Source organism: Tetrahymena thermophila (assembly GCF_000189635.1).
Source record: "Tetrahymena thermophila SB210 genomic scaffold scf_8254588, whole genome shotgun sequence".
Taxonomy (NCBI): Eukaryota; Ciliophora; class Oligohymenophorea; order Hymenostomatida; family Tetrahymenidae; genus Tetrahymena; species Tetrahymena thermophila.
Genome location: NW_002476359.1, coordinates 191,852 through 212,500, shown reverse-complemented (window position 1 = coordinate 212,500; position 20,649 = coordinate 191,852). Strand labels below are relative to the sequence as shown.

Below are 20,649 nucleotides of genomic sequence, written 5' to 3'. Positions count from 1 at the left end.
CTATTTTAACTAAGTTTTTTCTAATACTGTTTGTTATTAAATTATAAAAATGTTTAATCTACTAAAAATTTAGCGGAAAAAAATTTAGATTTTTGAATTAAATATTTTCAGAGGTAATATCGATGATTAAAAATTTATATAATATCCATTAAATAACCAAAATCTTTATTATAAATAATAATGTTGTCTTTTAATTTTTTAAAAATAGAAATTTGTTTAAATTAAAAATTGAACGATTGACAACATTATATTGCACATTAAAAGATTTTATTTAGTTAAATTTGCATTAATTAATTTTAAAGTTTTTGGTTTATAAATTTACTTGCAACATTTAAAAATTAAATATTTTCAATAGCAAAATTTAGTATAATATCTTTTTATAATTTTCATAAATTTACAAAATCTTTATCTTTAATTTGTTATGCAGTGTATTTAAAAAAGAAATTTGTATCAAAAGTAAAATGAACGATTAATAACATAATATTATTGATTGATAGATTTTACTTAAATGAATTTTCATTTATTTTAAAATTGTTGCTTTGTGAATTGATTAATAGTTTTTTTTAAATTATTTTTTGAGTTTAATATTCTATATTGAGAAATAAAAATTGATTTAATAATTTACATTTTAATAGCTAAAAATTTTACCATTAATTAATTAATTATGCTATCTATAAATGTTTTTATTTTTAAGTAAATAAAGATTAGATAGATTATTATATAATAGCATTTGATTGAGTTTTCATACATTATAAAGTTGTAGTTTGACAAATCTATAGCTTTTATAATCTTTTATGATTCCATAAACTTAACTATTAATTGTTTTATTAGGATGTTTTATACTTTTAATTTATGCAAAGTTAAAAAAATGATAATATTTCTGGAAATTTAACTTTTCAGAATAGAAGTAGTAATAGTTACTCATCTTATAAATAATTAATTAATTTGTTATATTTTTAATTACAGAACAACTTTTTCCATTTTTTAAAGATATTATATCATTTATATCATTAAGGTTTATTATTTAGGTTATTTTTTAAAAACATAGTACCAGAAATTTATCATTTTCAGGATTCTATTATAGTTTGAATGCCATATTTTTCTTTTAGTGTTAAATCAATAAATTTTAAAGACTATGTTTGTCAACTATTAGGTGGTTTAGTAACTTGTCTTTAAATTAACTTGTACAAAAACAGTATTTAGACCCTAGGAAATGTATATCTATTGGGGAATAAGGTTTTCCCTTTTGGCTTAATACAATTATATTATCATTATTATAAATTTTATAGAATATTATTTTGGAACATTAAAATAATCTTTGGCTCTAGCTATTTCTGAGATTATAATTATAAATAGAATCTTAATAACTGTAAACCAAATGGTTTTCGTTTAAGACTTTTATTCTACTTTAGTAATTAATATCATTTATATCTTAGATTTTTAAAATCTTTAAGTGTTTTACAGTTAAATAAAGTAATGATATTTTAAATCTCTAATCATCGCAAATTAGTATCAGTAAATCTTTGTTTGCAAAGTATTTAATCTTTCTTACATAGTAGGGGAATATGCTTATTTTTTATTCAAATGAATTTTTATAGGTGCAATAAATCTGTAAAGTTCGCATTTAAGATATGAGTAAAATCTTATTCTCATTAAGAATTTTCATTTTTAGCTCTTTACTTTCATTTTATTTAATTACATGCAAAGGTAATATTTTTGGAAGGAAAAATTCTAAGATCATTATTGAAGAAAATATCCAATTGATAGGAGAAGTAACTATCAAACTATAACACATCGCACAAAACATAAATGTCATGAAATAATTAATGTCTTTTCCATTGCAAGCGTGCAACGTAATTTTAGGGATAAACATAATTTCAACACTTTCATAAATAATTTGCTTAATAAAAAAATTTTATATAGTCTATTTTAAGCTAGTTGCTAGCAAGAAAAGTATTATCAGACAAATGCTAACCATTTTATACTTATTCTATTTTTCTATCAAGTTAAGAATCCTCATTTACATAATTTTAAAAGACATTACTGAGCTATTAAAAGACAGAAAGCGAAGAAATAAAAAAATTATGATTATAAATTATATCATTCTTATAATGGTTGACTCTCTCTCTCACTATTTAATCCTTTATTGCAAATTTTCAATTAATATTGCTATTCTGTTTAGATAAAAGCTTTATTATTTACTGGTATATATTTTTTCTAATTATATTCCAAAATAAAAAATTTATTATCAGACAAAGATTTATAAAGATTTAAGAATAATATTACAATATTAAATAAATAATAAATATTTGATAATGCAATTCAAAATTTTATTTTCAATAAATTACTAAAATGTATTCTAATAATTTGTTTTTGTAATTCTTATACATGCATACATTAATTAATACATATAATTTATTTATTTATTCATAGTTTTTGTTGTCGGCCATACTAAGGTGAAAACACCGGATCCCATTCGAACTCCGAAGTTAAGCGCCTTAAGGCTGGGTTAGTACTAAGGTGGGGGACCGCTTGGGAAGTCCCAGTGTCGACAACCTTTTTATTTTTGTATTATGATAAAATAATTTTAAAAGAATGATTTGAATGATGCCCTTTTTTGAGTAGAATTTAAATGCTTTCATCGATAAATTAGATTTAATTTTTGAAAGTGAAAGAAGATTATAAATATATGGGTAGTTAATTAAAAATAGATATATAAAAAAGTAAATTAAAGTCTTTGAAGAAATAATATTGTTAAGATTAATTACTAAATATTTAAATTATTTAAGCTTATTTATTTTTAATAATTTGTAAAATAATCAAGTAAATAAATAAATAAATTATAGGTCATTTAAGTTTTAAGATGATTAATTTTTTCAAAGTTATTGGATTCTTGTTTTTGATTCATGCAGGATACTCATTAATGAAATATAGAAAGTATTTAACTTTCAATGATAGAGCAGATGAATTTTCTATACCTTTAGATGTAAATTCAAATATAAATTTGACCAAATAATATTCATTTTTTAGACTGAATATAAAAAATATTTTCTACTTAAGATTGAATTCAGTTGATTTTATTATTTAAAAATAGATTTTAGCTGAAATAGTATTTGGATTAGTCTTAAATTTATTCTTTGGAATTCTTTTAGATGGCAAATTTTAGGATATTTACTAATTTGATTCTAAAACTGGGTATGATTATTGATATATTTTTACAATTTATTTTTAAAATACATATTTGCATTCACACTAAATATTTTAAGAATAAAGTTTATTTACTTTTCGTTTTTTTATAATAGATATGATGCAAGCTTTTCTAGACCTACTTTTAAATCAGTAAAGTCTACAAGAGGAGCTGTTTTTAAGTAGTTCTTACAATAGAAGTTAGGAGATTTTGATTTAGGCAAATGAAAATAATTAATCGATAAAATAAAAATATGATAGATATATTTAAACTGTTATTTATAACTTATTGTACTAATCATATAAATAATAAAATACTTTTTAAGAAATAGAATATTTTTTAAATAATTTCAAGTTAAAGTATATTTTGTAGTTAAAAATCATTAAATAATAATGGGCGCTTTCTTGTTTAATATATTTAATTTTATGTAGATAGAAAGATACTAATTAATTTTAAAAGTAATCACTTTAGAAAAAACGTGTTACGAATAAGATTAATATATATGCATGTATTCACATTCTGAATATTTAATAATAATTTAGTTAAAATTGATTTATTATGTACAATTATTTTTTTTTTTTGAAAATTCGATTTCAATCGTCTAGCTAAGTTAGAAGGGCAAGACCTCTTTTAATCCAATGATCTTAGTTCTTATTTGTAGGTAGTAAAATTGATAATATCTAATTTTATATTGAAAAAAGTAAATATAAATAATTAAAATCTAATGAATTTTTACGAAATTAGTTGAATGACCTGTTGTTGATAATTGGCCCTTTCTTTCGCTTGTTTTGTAAAGAGGACACCTATTAAAAATTTATTAAAGGTAAATAACTTTTTATATATAAAAATTGTTATATGTACTCATAGAAGCTACTTTTGTTATTTGACTAAGTTTAGTTTTGCTTTTAATTGATTTCATATTCAGTTAATTGATGTGGAATAAAATGAACCTTTTTTTAATTTAAATGTAAATTGATTGTTTTGTATTATTAAAATTTACTATTGGCATGTCACTAAATAGTTATTTTGGTTCTGCTTCATCTATACATTAGCTAGTGAAATTCCATCTACCTCCTTTAAAATAAATATTAAAAAAATCGAATTATAATTAAAAAAAATCATACCTTCTAAGAACAAGCCATTAGTTAAGCAACCAACATCCTTCATTTACTTTTTATTTAAATCTCTAGGATCAATAAAATCAAATTTAAAATCTATTTCATCTATTGGAATTTTATTTTTTCTTGCATAATTTTATTTAACTCCTGTGAAGAAACTTTATGTAAAATAAAATCCAGATAGCCAAAAGACCTTTGGAATTCCATCTTTAAGCCAATTTTTAAACATTTCTATTCTTTTGCAAAGATCTTTGTGGTAAGATAGCAATGGTTTCAATGAAGGATAGCTTTTACTTTTCCACATATCAGGTATTTTATTGTTATTTATAGACTCTGCAAATGAATCTATTTGAGAAGTCATAACAATAATACCATCACTAGCCTTAATTAAATCTTTAAGAGATTTTTTGATTATACCAAGTAGAGTATTATATCTGAGCAGCTCTTGAATTAAGACAGTGTTCTATTTTAATAAATATATAGAAATATTATCATGAAACATATTATTCAAATGCTTACCATGCTTTCGTAGTAATTTATTTAGAATCTCTATCTTGCTATATCTATATCAAATTCTTCAGGTGTTTACTGCAAAATGGTATTTGCACGTTCTTGTAATAGTTTTGACTCATTTTGTCCTTAACTTTCATTATTGCTCTCCTTCTTTTTTTATCCTATCCCAGAACCCCTAGCTAAAATAGTATCTTATATAATTCTATTAGTTTCTAGAGTAGCTGAAGTAATAGCTGCATTCGAATTGAGTCCATATAGTTCAGGTTAGTATAAATCTGGCATTTGATTTATGAAATTTATAGTATCATCTAGATTTTTTATCTACTCTTCTTCAGGGATAGTATACTCTTTAACTTCTGAAAAATTATAGTTACCATAGATCATTTCCTCATTTATAAACGAATTAAGTAAAGATTTAATTAATCTTCTATCCCAATCATCTGTGACCTATTTTAAATAAAAATTTAATTTTTTACTTCTAACATTTTAATTTTACTTTTCCACCATAATAGCATTCAGCAATTAAATAACTCAAAGCATTAAATGGAATCATAGGGTATGTTTCGATCATTATTTTTAATTAACGAACTGAGATCTTAAAATCAGACTCATTAAAATCATAATTGACATTCCATCCTACAGGACCATATCTTCTTCTTTCCCTAACAATTGCATGGAAGAATGATAAACTCAAGAAAATTACTCTCCATTCAGGTTTTTCTACTGATTCATAATATTTTCTATCATCTTTTGTTCCAGTTTAATTTTCATAAAGCTGTTAAATATTTGCTTTTATACCTCTTGGAGGATCTTTAGTAATTTTAATAGAGTCCTAAACTAAATAAGAAGGAAATTTTTCAGTAGGCATAGAAGTTAACCACAGTCTAAAATCGGGATTAAACTTTTAATAGTCTTTCTTTAAGTTTAAAGAAATATCTTCAACGATCTCTTCTAATCGAGGAAGCCAACTAATTGCAAGATGGCAATTCTATAAAATACACCAGCTTCCAGCTTATATGCAATCTTAAATACTCTCTTCTGCTATCTATCCTTAACCTTTACCTATAAAATTAAAGCAAAGTTATTTTTATTCAAAATATAATAAAAAATCAATTAATGAATTAAATAATTTTAAATAAATGATAAAAAAATTAAAAACAATATTTACCAAGAGAAATAAACGTTAAGTATTTTCCACAATCCTAAGCAAATTTTTTAAGCTCTTCCTATGGATTATCACCTGGAGAAAGGACAAATAAAATAGGTTGCTCTGGAATAGACTCTTAATGAGTATCTTATATACTGATTTATACATTTTCTATGAAATAAGAACCCATTTCAGTTTTGATAAACTCTTTAAGGAATTCTGCAAAAAAATCTGGACGTAGTGATTTAACTAAAACGAGCTTAGCGAAATTCGGTACTTTAGAAAAAGGTTCAGGCATATTTAAATCAGGAGCTTATATAAACTTGATCCAAGAATCTGGTTTTCTACATATAAACTATGCAATATTTTTAAATGAGTCTAAAGTCGAAAGTTCCAAAATACTATTCCATTATTTTTCTGATATTTTTGAAGGTTCTGGGTTATCAATGTTTTATAATTTTTCCTCTACTATTCCACTTAAGAAGTAATGATAATCATTAATATTAAGTGCTTCCTATTTGATAATAAAAATATAAAATATTTTATTTGTATTAACATGAACAACAAAATACATTAGTTTCAATGACTGTTAGAGTTAATAAAAATGAAAAGAGAAGCTTATGCTTTACAAAGATAGATCTATTCATATCATAGTAAACTTACTTTTTCAAACTATCATTAAGGCAATTTGTTTTATTTTTTGGATTTTTTATTTAGGGTTTCTCGGCTTTTTTAATTGATTTTTTAAATACCTTTTTATAAATAAATAAATATGTTTTATTTTATATTTTATACTAATAAAGTAAGAGTGATAGATTGATAAATAAATAAATACCTTAATGAAGAATTCTAGAGAAAATTGATACATTGGATTTAATTTATGGAGTTTTTGGATAGTGAAAAATATATTACTAGCAAGTTCTGCTGTTTACTCAAAATTGAATCTCGCATTTCTAATTTTTTCCTCAGTAAACCTTGATTCTTTAATTCTTTATTGAACATCTTCTGCAAATTGTTTCGATTACTTTAATGATATAATCAACTGTTCATCATCAAGCATCTTATTGCCATCAGTTGTATTTAATAATCTCAAAATTTCTTTTTCGATATTTGCTAAATTTTCTTAATTTTCTTTATTTTCCTGCATCAATCTGATTTTTTCCTCTTCCAAAGCAGGTTCTTCTTCTTTCATTAAAATTGAAATCATTTGATCTTTCATAGCATCAGGTGTAATCTTGAAATTAAGAAGACAAACCTTTGATAGTAGGTCTGGAGTGTAATGAGGATTCTATTAATAATTAACTAAGCAAAATCTGAAATTTTCATTATAATCTATGAAAACTTAACCAATTTAAAATTGCTTTTATCCTCCTGAAACAATAATATTTTTATCAAGAATTTGTTTTAATATTGGTTCAATTTAGTCATCAACGCCATCTATTATTAAGACTTATCCCATCCTAATAGCCTAAATTTTAATAAAATTGTTAATAATAATTTAAAAAAAAAAATTGTTTACCATTTCAATAGCCTTTTATATCTACTTTTTAGGCTTGCAAACAGAGAGATTTTTCTCATCCTTTCTAGACTCATACTTTCTCAAAAATCTGATTGCCTGCTTTTGAGGATCTAAAAATAGAGGATAGCTAATTTCAATATTAAAAATATTTTTCCAATAACAATTAATAAATAAATTAAATCTTATTACTTTCTTGAATTATTCATGATGATAATATTTTCTTATGAGGTTTCGTCAAAAGGTAAACCATGTATAACCCATTCCTATGCTTATAAAGGATCTCCTAAACACTTTAAAAGAGAAAATATTGAAGAGCAGACAATGTTTTATTCTAATATTTTTGGCTTCCACTTTTCACTTACAATTCTCTTTCTAAACTCACCAGAGAGAGGTCCAAAATAAGAAACTGCACCCACAGCAATAAGCATATCTCCCAAGAAGTTATCTATATCAAGTTTTAGCTTTTTAGAACTCTCACTCCATCTTATTTTTTCTACTGAGAGTCCTTGAGTTAAATCAAGTGCTCTGTCAAGTTTGACTTAGCACTCTTTAATTGAATCAATTAATCTTTATTTTTCTTTGACTACACTATCTAATTTAATCCTTAATTCAAAGCATTTTTCTTCTACTTACTGAAGTAGCTATCTCTTTTTTTCAAGCAGCTTTTAAGCACTTTCTAAGGCTTAATTAGCCCTATCTAAATCTTCTCTTAAAGGCAGAATTGATTTAAAAACAAAATGATATTCGTAGATAGAGTTAGCCCATTTACATAAACCTATTTAATTTTAATATCAATGAGATAAAAACTAAATGCATTAAAATTATCAATTCACCTTCAGCAGCTTTAGATGCTTTAGCAATAATTTGAGGTTTGAAATTTGAATTTTCACTTAAGAATTATTTCATTTTCTAAATGACTAAATCAGGAATGTTATCTTTTTCATATTTCTCCAATTTTCTAATAAATAAAATAGGCTCGCTTAAGAGTTTTTTAGATTCCTCCCAGTAGTCAATACTTTGCTTGTCTTATCCTTTTTTTCCTAATAAATTATATTTTTATACAGTTTCTCAATAAAAATAAGTTGAGAAATAATTTATTTACCTTTAACACCAAGCAAGATACAAACTGCATCCATAGTAATTTTAATTAAGGCAGGTGGTTTTTAGAAACTTTTCATTTCTATAAAATCTTCCTTTTTTAATGTTTTTAAAGCGGTAAGAGCTTCTTTAAGCTAAGGCTCAGCAAGTGAAAGTTTTTCTTTGCACTATTCTTAAATTGCTTATGCAATATCAGCCTTTTCTTTAGTTTAAATTTCATCCTTTTAAACAATTTCTCTTTATAATTCTGCTTAGACATTCTCTTCTTCTACTTCTACCATAATATTTTCAGTTTCTTTTGTTTTAATAACTAAAATAGGCTATAAATCTTAAAGTTCTTTTTTCATCTGTTCGACAACTTCTGTGCATAAATCTAATTTCTTAACACCATTTTCATACATATCTTTTTTCCTTAACCTATGAAAATTAAAAAAATTAAAAAAAATAAATATTGATGATAAAATAATTACAGAGAAAGCAACTATTTTTAATATATATCACTAAAGTTGTTTAGTAATTTTAGATAACTGCTAGGAGTAACATAGTAGTGTTAATTTGTAGTTTAGTGATACTCAATAGCTATTTATTCTACAGATTTATGAAAGTAAAGGAATAAATTTGAAACACTTTGTGCTTTAGCCTCATCAAGCTATAGAACTTCTTTATTTGTATTAAGATATTAATTTGCAACATCTTTCAAAGATGATTCAGACCATGGTTGCACCCAAATAATTGAACTACAATTTACAAGAGAAGGGAAATTTCTAATCCTATTTCTAAGTTTATCGCCAACAGGACTCATACAAAGTGTGATGTGTAAATTTAATCTGCATTTTCCTACAAAATGTTCCCACAGCTGCATACTATTCAAATTTATTTTATATTTCTATAAATGATCCTTGAGATCTGATATCATATTTTCCTTTTTAAATGTAAATAAACTGCTAAGCAAATATTTTTTTTGTTATAAAATTACCCTTTCTTCACCTTAGAATAAGTTAGGAATTTCACCAAGGTTAAGAAGATTGTTGATGTCTTCAAAATATAACTCTGAATCAAATTAACTGTCAGACAACAGCAACACAGATCTTTATTCTTTCATCACAATATTTTTAAGTAGCTATCTCATTTAATCTTTCCAGTCATCAATAGATAGACTTTTTTCTCCTTCTATTTCTTAAATAGTGTATCCAGATATGAATGTAGCAAGTCTATTTAAAATCATCAACATTTAAATTTACAATTATATATTTTTTTAAAAATATTTACCTTGTTAAAGTATGGGCGCCTGAACCTCCTAGGCCAATCAGTAAGGCATGAGAAAATGTTTAATTTATTATTCTATTGATTTTTGATAAAAGTTGAATAGCATCATGAAAAACTACTATGTTAATTTTCTAATTATTAATTCTATTATAGCTATCTATGTGATCTTAAATGAGTTTTCTTATTGTATTTTAATCCATATTTAATTCTTAATAAACGTTATCAGGCTTAAAATTACCAAACAACAAATCTTTAATTGGTTCACCTTTGAAATCAAACATAATTTTATCAACAGATGTTTTAAAATATATTTCAAGATTTTCTTTAATAATTGAGTCATATTTAAAAATGTCCTTTTTTTCTATAAGTCTGTCTTTATACACACAATTAGTCTCAAATAGCCATAAACGAAGAATTTATCCTTGATAATCTCCTGTTGCTTCATATTTGCTTCCAGGAACTTCAAGAACTCCTTATAAAACATTCATGAGATCACGAAAATTGAATAAATAATGTGATTTTGAAGGGAGTGGTAAAAAAGTTTTTTCAATTTGTTTATGTACTTATAAGCATAGATTGGATAAATTTTATGTCATAAACTTAATTTTATCTATATGTTCCCTGAAACCCCATTCCAAAATTTTTTAAGTCATAAAAAACAAAGTATTTGAGTCAGTAGGATTTAAATATATTAAATGGAAATGTCTAAGTAATCTGTCAGATATACTAGCTCTACCCATTCCCATGGCTGCAGTTATTTAGATATCAACCTTTTATTTAAAATCAAAATATAGTTATTAATAAGCCAATAAAAAAATTTAATTATTTTTGAAAAATTTTTACAATTTAATTAAATTCTAATGCTTTCCTATCATACCAACCTCCATAGGTAAAGTATTATCTAATTAATTCTAACGGCGGCTGAGCGCCATAGTATTCTTTATTAGGCATGTTTATATCATCAACAAAGATTATGTTAATCCTTCCTATCAAAGGACCATATACTCCTTTTTTTCTTTTTTGCTTTTCAAGCTTACTCTCTAAAACATCTTAAACCTTATTTTAAAAAAATGAATAAATGCCTTAACTTTAATTTGAATAATTAAAATTTAGGTAAAGCCTTACTTGATTAACAGGAATATTCGCACTAAATGCTGTTATTGTAGTAATAAAAGAATCAGGATCCAAATCATTTAAAAGAAGCCTTTTATGAATTGCTGTTTTTCCTGTTCCTGTTTTACCAAGGAAGAGAGTAGAAGTATTATGCAAAAGGAGTGACTTTAGCAAATATGTGTATCTAATTGAATCAGTGGTTGGAATAAAAATTTCATAAAATTAAATCTCTGGTGGTATTTTGTATTAGCCACCTACTTTCCATAAATTCCAATTCATTTTTTATGAGAAAAATCTTTAATCGAAGAGGTTTTCTTTTTCATTAGGTAAAGTAGATTTTATAATATCTTTTTCTTTTTATATGTAAATTTTAATTAAATTATGTAAAACTAAAGAAAACTGGTCTCTCTCTTCTTCTAAAAGTAAACCTCCACAAGACCATATCATAGCCATCAAAAATTTAGAAAAAACTTCACTTTTTTCTTTATCACTAAAAGTCTTAAATAAAATGAATGTCAATTTTAATCATTTTTATTTTGAACTAAAATTTATTTACTTTTTTCTTTGCTTGTAATTCTTTTCCTTCTAAAAGTGCAGCTTTTTCTCTTGAAATTTACTGTTCTTATTCATATTTTAATGCTTCAATTGTTTAAGCCTTATTCTTTTTCTTAAGAAGGAACCCTTCAAACATTTTTAGGAAATTCATAGCTGCCCATTAAGGAGTTACAGGAAGAGGAGTTTTTTTCTTGAGTAAGTACTCAATGGCTGGCTTCAGTAATTCTTCTAAAAGACTATGGTAAAATTGATTTTACTCCTCTCCTTACAAATTACCTGTTAAGTTGTTATACCAACAAGTGTAAAAAACTTCCCATTTAAGGTCTATTTATAAAAACAGTAAAGCTTTATTATTAATATAAAGTTATAAAAAGCATACCCTATTATTCTAGGTAAACCATACCACATCTACTCACAGTAGCAGGTGAAGCCTCGTATAGATTTTCTACTTCAAACATTATTGACATTTTATTTGCTAAAGGGATAGTTTCACCATTCGTCAAACATAATTTCTTATTATCATCCAATCTATTAAAATTTGTTTTTAAAATTCTATATTTTGATATTTTAACTATTTATTTATTTACACTGTATTCATATTTTCAATCCAAAGTGCGTCGACGGGTCCATCAAAAACAACCCATTTATAATGATTAGAATCTTCTTCTTAACATTATCTAAAAGTTAGAGCAGTTATACCATCATGCCATTCGCCTGAAGCTTCTTCAACATCTCCGAACAGCATTTAACCAGAAATAGATTTAGGATTTATAAAGAATTTTTTAACTCTATCATATTCAAGAACGATTTCTTATTTTGGTGCAAGATCTATTCCTGTTTACTGTCTAGCTAACCTCCTTTTCTCTATTTGACTCAAATTTTTATATGCTAATTCTCTCTCTTCTTCCTCTTTTTACAATTTATGCATAAGTTCAACTATTTCAGGGTGCTACTTCAAGTATTCTTCCTTATTTGAGAGTTCAATAGAATCACCTAAAACTTTTAATATCCTAAAATCATATTTAAAAAAAGTAGTTTTAAAATTATTTTCTAATTAATTACGATGATTTGCCTCCTAAAGCTCCTCCAACTATCATAAGACCATGTCTAACTTATATTGTTTCAAATAGCTCAATGATCTTTTGATAAAACCTCTTTATGAAAAACAAATATTTTAATACCTTTTTTAAATAAAAATTAACTAAATACGTCGTAAAGAACTAAATTGTTGGTTTCAGATATTTTTTTAATAGCATGATGAAGTAACTCATATTGTCCAACTTTGAATTAAGTTGTTGGGAAAAGATCTTGTAAAATTGCTTCAAAAAGGGGAACATCTTTATGAGTAAATTTAGGGATGTTGCAATCTCTAATTGCTTTAAGTATCAAATAATACTCATCTTCGTCTGCGTCCATAGTCCTTTTCAAAGTACCTGCAGCTAAAATAATAGATTTAACAGCTCTCATACCAAAATCATAGTGACTTTAAGTTGATAACTACTCACTAGCAAGCTTTAAAGAATAGGTAATTTTAATAGCTAATTCTCTCGCATATTAAAAGCCATAAGAATAAAGAGAAATCTCTGTAATCATAGTATAATTTGGAATCATCATAGCTACAGGCCTAAATAAAGCTTTGAGATTATCTGGCAATTCACTTCTGCCTTGATATCCTGGATTCATAGTAATAAAGATAGCACAACTACTGTCTAAAGGTATATTTTATCCTAATAAAAATGTACAAATACATAAATAGAAAATTTTTTAATTTAATAAAGTTCTACCCTCAAAATTAAAGGTAGGGTTATTGTTGACGACTCTAGCTAAACTTAGTTTATAAATGGCTGTTTAAATTGTTAAGATTTATTATGCAATAACAGAGAGAACTTCAAGTTCAATACGATTGAACTCATCAAAGCATGCCCAACTTCCACAACTACACAAACCTTTAAAAAATTTACCCATAGCTATATAATCAAGAGCATCAGAACAATTAAATACTACGCAATGCTTTGCAATAGCTTTTGCTAGATCTTTTGTTGTTTCAGTTTTACCTGTTCCAGCTGGCCCCTCTGGAGCACCTCCTAAATTTTGTTAAAGAGCAGACATAAGAGTTCTGTAACATCTGTCTGTTAAAGGGGTAATAACAAGTCTTCCTTAGTTTCCTAAATATTCCCATCCATAAGTCCTACTATTGTTAACCATCCTTACTTCTAAATTGTCAGTATTCTGATTCTATTTTTTAAATAGAGTATTAAAAGTTGTTAAAATAAAATAAAAATTCTTTTAATTCTACCTTGATCTTCTTTTCAACTTGATAGTACCTTAAATGTTGAAGCCATTCAAATGACTCTGTATTCAACTTAACATTTGAAACATCTTTTAAGGATTTTATAATATCTTTTTAATGCACATTAGTAACTATCATCACTCCAAGCATAATTCTGTGAATATTTTCAATATTTGAATTTCTTACTAAAGAAACAATATCAAGTAGATCTTCTTATAACTAATTAAAGAATTTAACAAGAGATTAAGGATTTTCTTCGAGACCAATTATAGCCTCTGTTGCACTTGAAGTCCATAAAGTTTAATCTGAAACTATTATAACTTGAGAGGGCCATTTAAATAGCCAATTATTCTTTTGTCCTGGCTAGAGAGTACTGTGTTCTTTTAAGCAATTTTTGAATAGATCCATCATAGTTTCCCTCATATTATTTTCTAGTTCAGGGAGCCAATCTTCAACACCTCTAGCAATTAGTTTAGGAGTTTCTTGAATAATAACTTATTCTGCTTTTTATTCTTAATCTTAAATATCATCTGTTTCTTATTTAAAAGCAATTTATTTATTTTATGCCTTTTCTTAAAGTTTATTAGTATCTACAGCTTTTGGCTTCTTAAAATAAAAAGGATTTATCAGGTTTAAAAACTCTACTTATTCACCCTCTTTCGATATCATATGTGTTATATTTGATGAACTTATTCCTTCTGGAAGTGTTATTGGTATAAACTTTAGACGATATATTCCTTCAAAGCATTTAGGTAAGTGAGGCTATACTGCTTAAGGATCTCTAGATTGGGCAAGAATTTGTAATAGTTCATCATTTGAAAGAAAATAGAATCTAGGATATGCTTCACGTTTTTTATTTAAAAAATCATTTAAACCCTTAATTACACTTTCAAGATTTTCAATCATCATTTAAAAGTTTTCTTTTAACCTGCTTTGGGAGCAAGCTTCCATACAATTTGGTATTTAGGTAGTTGTAAGCATGATGGAACGCCACATTTTATCAACAAATTCATACTTACCTCCTTCACGAGGCATTTCTTAAATGATTTCTTCGCTAAAAAATATTGGCTAGAGATATTACCACATTTTTTAAACTTTACACCAAGTTTCGATAGTTTCTTGCATTTTGTAAAGAATGGTTCTCCAATAATTAACTTCGTTTTCAAAGAACTTAACAAAAGGAGAAGCAGCTATGCTGTTAGTTTTAGAAATATCTTCATCTAGCCTGTCTAAGATAGGCTCGACACCACGAAGTACAAAAGTACCTGTGTCTTTATAAGGAAAGATTTAGAGTCTGATAGGTTTCCATTCTGATTTCATTTTGTTCAAAATCTTTTCAAATCCTTTTTCTTTAGATGCAATTTCAGAAATCTCTCGTATGTCATCCTAAATAAACTGAATATTATTTTCTAAAAGGGTTTTTAAATTTATGTTTAAGTCTTCATCAAACTCAACTCTGATTTACAGTTATTTTCTTTCAACCTTTTTATTGTGCTCTCTAATTATTAAATTTTTATAAACATTTCATTAACAAATGAATAACAAAATTTTACTTGATAAGATGGTTTATTTTTACCCAGTGTCTCTTCTCTAAATTAGGATTTCTGAGATCCATGATTAGAGGAAGGTTAGGTTTGAAGTCTTCATACTTCTATCTTACTTGCTAACAAAGCATTTTTATGTGAGGAATATTCTTAAAAACGCCCTTCTCCATTTTGTAAAGCTCATTCCATGAATCAATAATATCAGAACAAACATCTTCTCTATTAATTGATGACAAAGGACCTTCCATGATATTTGGAATTTTAAACGAATAGTCTTTAGAAAGTTGCCAAACCTGATAGTTTATAAAATAAAAATTAAATGACAAAAAATTATTTTATTAGTTAATTATTTAGTTGATTAGTTAGTTACCCTATTATAAGGGAAATACTCTTTGTGAATATTTGTTATGATTTAGAAATCAGTTTTTAACCATTTCAAAATATCTTCTCTTCTATTGATTATATCTGCATCTTACTATGCTTTATCAATCCTGTCTCCTAGTTCTGCAAATTTAAAACTAATAGAATCAGTTTCTTCTATTTAAGATTCTTTTTAAAGAAGCTCCAAAGTTGCTTTTTTAAATATTAAATTTAATTTATCAAGAATTATTTAAATAAATGAGGATTTACCTTTAATTTGCTTTATTTCCTCTACAAGTTCATGTTAATAAAAAAGGAGATCATCAGAAAAGCTTTTTTCGAGGACCAACATTTTTTATAAACACTTTTTCTTCTTCTTATTAAGCTTAAGAGGCATTCCATATATACTCCAGCATTTTGCAAAATCTTCAAATGAGATTTTAAAATACATGTATTCAAGTAGATTCATTCTGTCCATGACTTAATCTATTCTTGCTTTTATCTCTGCTAATTCATTTACCAAAGTTATGTTGCAATATTTTCTTAATTAATCCATTTCTTCAATGTTTTCTGGCATTTTTTTCAGCTTTAAGATAATATTTTCTATTTCATTTTCCATTTTACTATTTTCATCATTTATTTTATTCATCAAAATTTCATAAACAACCTTTGATGCTAATTTAATCCTTTCCTCGACATATTTTCTAAAATCAGCACATTCTACTGTAAAATTTCCCAACATAACTTTATCACCAATTAAAACATTATCAAACTCATCTTTACTTTTTCTGAGTTTTTATAAAAGGTGTTCAAAGTCCTTTTAATTTTAAAATTTTAAACAATTAATATAATTTTTAAATATATTTTTTACCTTAAAATTATTCTTTTTTGCAAATTTTTTTCGAACAGAATCGCCTGATATATCAAGCAAATATTCGAATTCGTTAACTTTTTTTTAAAACATTTCCATAATAGTGAAAGTCTCATTAATTGTATTTTCAAACATAGATTCTATTTCATCTTTTTCTTAGTCTTTCTAATCAAACAAACATAGTGTCTTAGATGGTCTACTAAGACCTATTTCATTTGTTCTCATGCATCTAATACTAATCATCTATTCATACATTTCATCCTCTATATCCTATATAGCCTTTTTCCATTCTTCAAAAGTCGGAGAAAAGGCTATCTTCTTCTCATTTCTGACATTAAAAAATATTAACAATTATGGTTTTAATAAATAAGTAATAAATAAATACCTTATGAGCCTAATTTATCCTACAAAATCACTTTCTTAAGGCTAGTATAGTCTAATCATATGCAAATAATTAACAATATGAGAATAATTACATGTGTCTTCAGTAATAAATTTTAAATTATTAATCTTTTTAAAAAAATTATTATGCTTTTGAAAAAGAGCAGAAAATTATTTAATGCTGGTAAAATATAGATTTCTATAAATTCTTTCATATTGCAAAGTGTACTAAAATTAAGTTCTCCTTATATCTTCTATGAATTCTTTTGGATATTCTACATTTCTCAAAGCTTCCTTTTCTTCCTCGTTAATTTTTGTTCTTAAAAGCTGTTCGTTTCTTTTCTAAATTTCTCTAGTTTCTGTCTCGACTCTCATTACTAAAGTAAAGTTTGTATCATACACTTTATTGTTCAACTCTTTAACTAAATCTTTGCATTTTTTTCTCTGAATAAATTAAAATTTTGAAATATCAATTTCTTTTTTAAAATCTGTTTCTATCAAGCTCATTTATTCTAAAGAGAGTCTGGCATCATTAATATATCTAAGCTGCTCTAACTTAAAATCAATGGAGTACATGCAAGTTTAAGACATTTTAGAATACTTTTAAATAATAAAATATTTCAAAATTCATTAATGATATGATTAATTTTACTAAATTAAGAAATTTTGTATAATTGTGATTTTGTGAATATCCAACATCTAATGTAGCATAATAACGATTATCTTTCACTCTTTCTGTAATTGGAATAAACATGTAGTCAGGTAAAATTCCTTTGAAATATTGCTACTTTTCCTCTGAAAAAGGAAGTGTATTATCAAATTTTATTTATCTGTTTGACCTTACAAATAATTACATTATTTCATTTTTCAGTGCTAACAAGCTTCTATGTTTAATTTTCTTTTCATCTAAAATATTTTCTAACGTCTTTTAGGGTGGTATATCAATTTATTTAGGAAACATTTTAAATTTAAAGTTGAACTTAACAAGAGGATCTAACTAATAAAACTCAATAGGATTCCTATATTGAGAAAGCTTAAAAGGATAATTTGTTGCAAAAATAATAACTCTATCAATAATATCATCTGATAAAGTAGAGGTTTCATCTTCCATCGTATCAATCATCAAATTATACTTTATATAATACTCACTTATTTCCCTATAAATATTAGCAATCTCTAATTTCTTTTCGAATTATTCTTAACTTTCCCCTTTGAATCTAAGATTAACTCTTGAAACCAATTTTTCTTTTCCATTATTCCATCTTTAAAAAATATAAAATAATTTAATTATCTTTAACGTTTATTAAATATTGATTTAAAATAAAGCACAATTGTCATTAATTAAAATTTAATATCCATTAATTTGTTTGTTTGTTTTTAAAATTAAAAATTATATTTAAATTTCTAATTTAAATGAATAAAAAAGTAAAATTAAATTAATGAAAATAAAAATAAATTTAAAATCAACAAAAAATTATTAAATTCTTATTAATTTCCTAAAAAGAAAGTGGCTAAAAATTTCATTTTATTTAAAATATAACTAAAAACAACTTGGTTAGACATTTAATATAATTTATAAATTGAAAATTTACTTAATAACATATCTTTAAGATTCTTCGTTGTAACCTAATACTGTGCAAGGCTACCATTCAAATTTTCCATCATTTTAAAACCATTTTGAATATCCTTGGATAGTGTTTGATTCACTATCATAGTATTTATTTAAGAGTTCATGAGGATTTAAATCTTCTTCATCTAAATTATAGTAATCTAATGGTAAAAAATAATTTTTTTCCTTCTTATCAAATTTAGTTAATTTTTATTCTTCACAAAATAATTAATTTCTAGCATTAATTTTTTTCTCAGCCTCTTCATCTCCTATGATGTAAGGAGAGATCTTAGAGTAATCTATGATTTTGCTAGTTTGTTTTTTCTTCAGTTCTTCTTTTTATTTTCTTTCCTCTTCTTTTATTTTTTCTTCTAGCTTATGGTTTATTACTATAGTCTGATACCCTGATATATGCTTATTTTTTACTTAAGTCCTTTGCAAAATCTGATAGCTATGGGATCTTAAATTTTTTTTAACATTATCTTTCTTATCATTGCCCTTAGCATCTTTCATAACTTTAATTTTGAATATTTTTAAACTAATCTATAATTTATATAAATTTATTATTACTTTAAGACTTGTTAACGTTATTAGTGTTCTCTTCTTTTAATTGCTACATCAAAAAAGAACTTGCTGCTGATTTTTCATTTAATTACTTCTGCAAATTTACAAAGGATTAAGATGTTTTTTTAAAGGCAGTCATTGTGCTATTCATTCTGTTTGTATTTTCTTAGATTTTTTCATTTATATTTAAATTATCTTGGACTATTTCAGAAATTAGTTTTGTACTGTTAATTAGCATTTAGGTATCTTACTTAGAAAGGATTATTTTTAAATTTTAGGTTAGCTTAGGCTTCTTTACTTGCATAGAAGACTAGGTTCTCGATTAGTTAAACTCGTTAGTTTCTTAATTACGGTTATCAAAAGGACTTTCTTCCTACTAAAAAAATTAGTTTATTTAATGATTATTTAAATTTAAATGATAATTACATAAAAATTATTTTGAGTTTGATTTTGTATAGTTGCATCATTATTATTTTAGGGCATTTAAAAGCTATAGTCGTTATTAAATTGAGTGCTTGTTTAGTTAAATTTATTCAAAGATTAAGATCTCCTTGGTCTAAGTATAGTTTTATTTTCCCTTTGACTCTCTTGTTCAGTATATTAAATCGAGGGAAGAGGAGATTATTCTTCTTATCCAAAATTATTTTATAATTTATTATTGCTGTTATTTATGTGGAATGTGTTTGCCATCTTTTATAAATTATTTTATTCTATAGCTTATTGATTTTAAATATTTAAAGGAGGCTTAAGTTTATTATTTGAGTTATTAAAGAATGCTGGAGATTGTTTACTCTAATTATGCTTATATTTAAAAGCTTTTAATTATGATATATTTAACTAAAATAAACTTACAATTGACGAAGTGCTTATTATTCTTTACCTAGTAGTGCTCATCGATCTTATTTAACTTTATGAATTCTCATATATTTTAGTAGCACTCTTTGTAATAATTGAGAATAATAAATAAAAAACTTAATTTTATCAATCAAAAGTAGCCAATTTATAATTAATTACATCAAGTATAGTTCCAAATATTTTTGAAGAGTTTATGCTTTGCTGAGTTTATTGAGTTGAGATTTTAGGGCGACTGTTTTGTTGAGAAGATAATACAAAAAATTCTCCTGGTTTTTATACAAACTCTACTTATTTTACTCCCTTAACATTTTATTTAACAAAAATAAATGAAAACTTTAAGGCAAAGATTAATGTTTATTGTGAAGACTAAAATTTTACACGCATCATTTCATTTATTTTTTTATCGTTGAGCTTTTGGGTTTCATATATTTTATATTTTTCTATTGCCATTTCATGTCTAATTATTTTAGCCTTAATAAAAAAGGTTAGATCAATATAAAAAAGTATCAAAATCAAACAATTACAGATGGAGCTCTATTATTTGTATTTAATGGCCTAGTTTATTTTAATTATGTTTTTATGCTTTACTAATTATCCATTAAAATTTTTATAGTTTTAGTTTAAAATATTTTTGTTTTTCTTTCTCGTTTGTTACTCCC

At 25.0% G+C, this 20,649-nt stretch overlaps 3 protein-coding genes across 3 annotated transcripts; 1 reads left to right on the top strand and 2 right to left on the bottom strand. All coding sequences in view use genetic code 6, as the record gives it.

The window, feature by feature from the left end:
- Positions 1 to 742: 742 nt before the first annotated feature.
- Positions 743 to 2,104, bottom strand: TTHERM_000850631 (transmembrane protein, putative; the record flags this gene model as incomplete). The annotated part of the gene is made up of 1 exon (XM_012798429.1): positions 743 to 2,104. The coding sequence occupies one exon, from the start codon at positions 2,102 to 2,104 to the stop codon at positions 743 to 745; it is 1,362 nt and encodes a 453-aa protein (XP_012653883.1).
- Positions 2,105 to 2,863: 759 nt separating this feature from the next.
- TTHERM_00850630 (membrane magnesium transporter) lies at positions 2,864 to 3,414 on the top strand (the record flags this gene model as incomplete). Its single annotated transcript, XM_001019265.3, has 3 exons — positions 2,864 to 2,986; positions 3,095 to 3,195; positions 3,303 to 3,414. 3 exons carry the CDS (start codon positions 2,864 to 2,866, stop codon positions 3,412 to 3,414), a joined length of 336 nt encoding a protein of 111 aa, XP_001019265.2.
- A 366-nt stretch (positions 3,415 to 3,780) lies between these two features.
- TTHERM_00850620 (dynein heavy chain 7, axonemal protein) lies at positions 3,781 to 20,589 on the bottom strand (the record flags this gene model as incomplete). The annotated part of the gene is made up of 39 exons (XM_001019264.2): positions 3,781 to 3,867; positions 3,924 to 3,990; positions 4,049 to 4,137; positions 4,188 to 4,261; positions 4,312 to 4,768; positions 4,825 to 5,265; positions 5,315 to 5,880; positions 5,987 to 6,479; positions 6,538 to 6,717; positions 6,801 to 7,433; positions 7,485 to 7,611; positions 7,674 to 8,259; positions 8,318 to 8,524; positions 8,587 to 8,999; positions 9,053 to 9,504; positions 9,559 to 9,793; positions 9,852 to 10,618; positions 10,692 to 10,904; positions 10,974 to 11,459; positions 11,518 to 11,840; positions 11,896 to 12,044; positions 12,104 to 12,526; positions 12,579 to 12,670; positions 12,726 to 13,243; positions 13,301 to 13,751; positions 13,813 to 15,304; positions 15,360 to 15,643; positions 15,721 to 15,923; positions 15,981 to 16,527; positions 16,582 to 16,909; positions 16,967 to 17,562; positions 17,615 to 18,224; positions 18,555 to 19,086; positions 19,142 to 19,511; positions 19,562 to 19,936; positions 19,988 to 20,074; positions 20,150 to 20,290; positions 20,369 to 20,461; positions 20,515 to 20,589. 39 exons carry the CDS (start codon positions 20,587 to 20,589, stop codon positions 3,781 to 3,783), a joined length of 14,262 nt encoding a protein of 4,753 aa, XP_001019264.2.
- Positions 20,590 to 20,649: the final 60 nt, after the last annotated feature.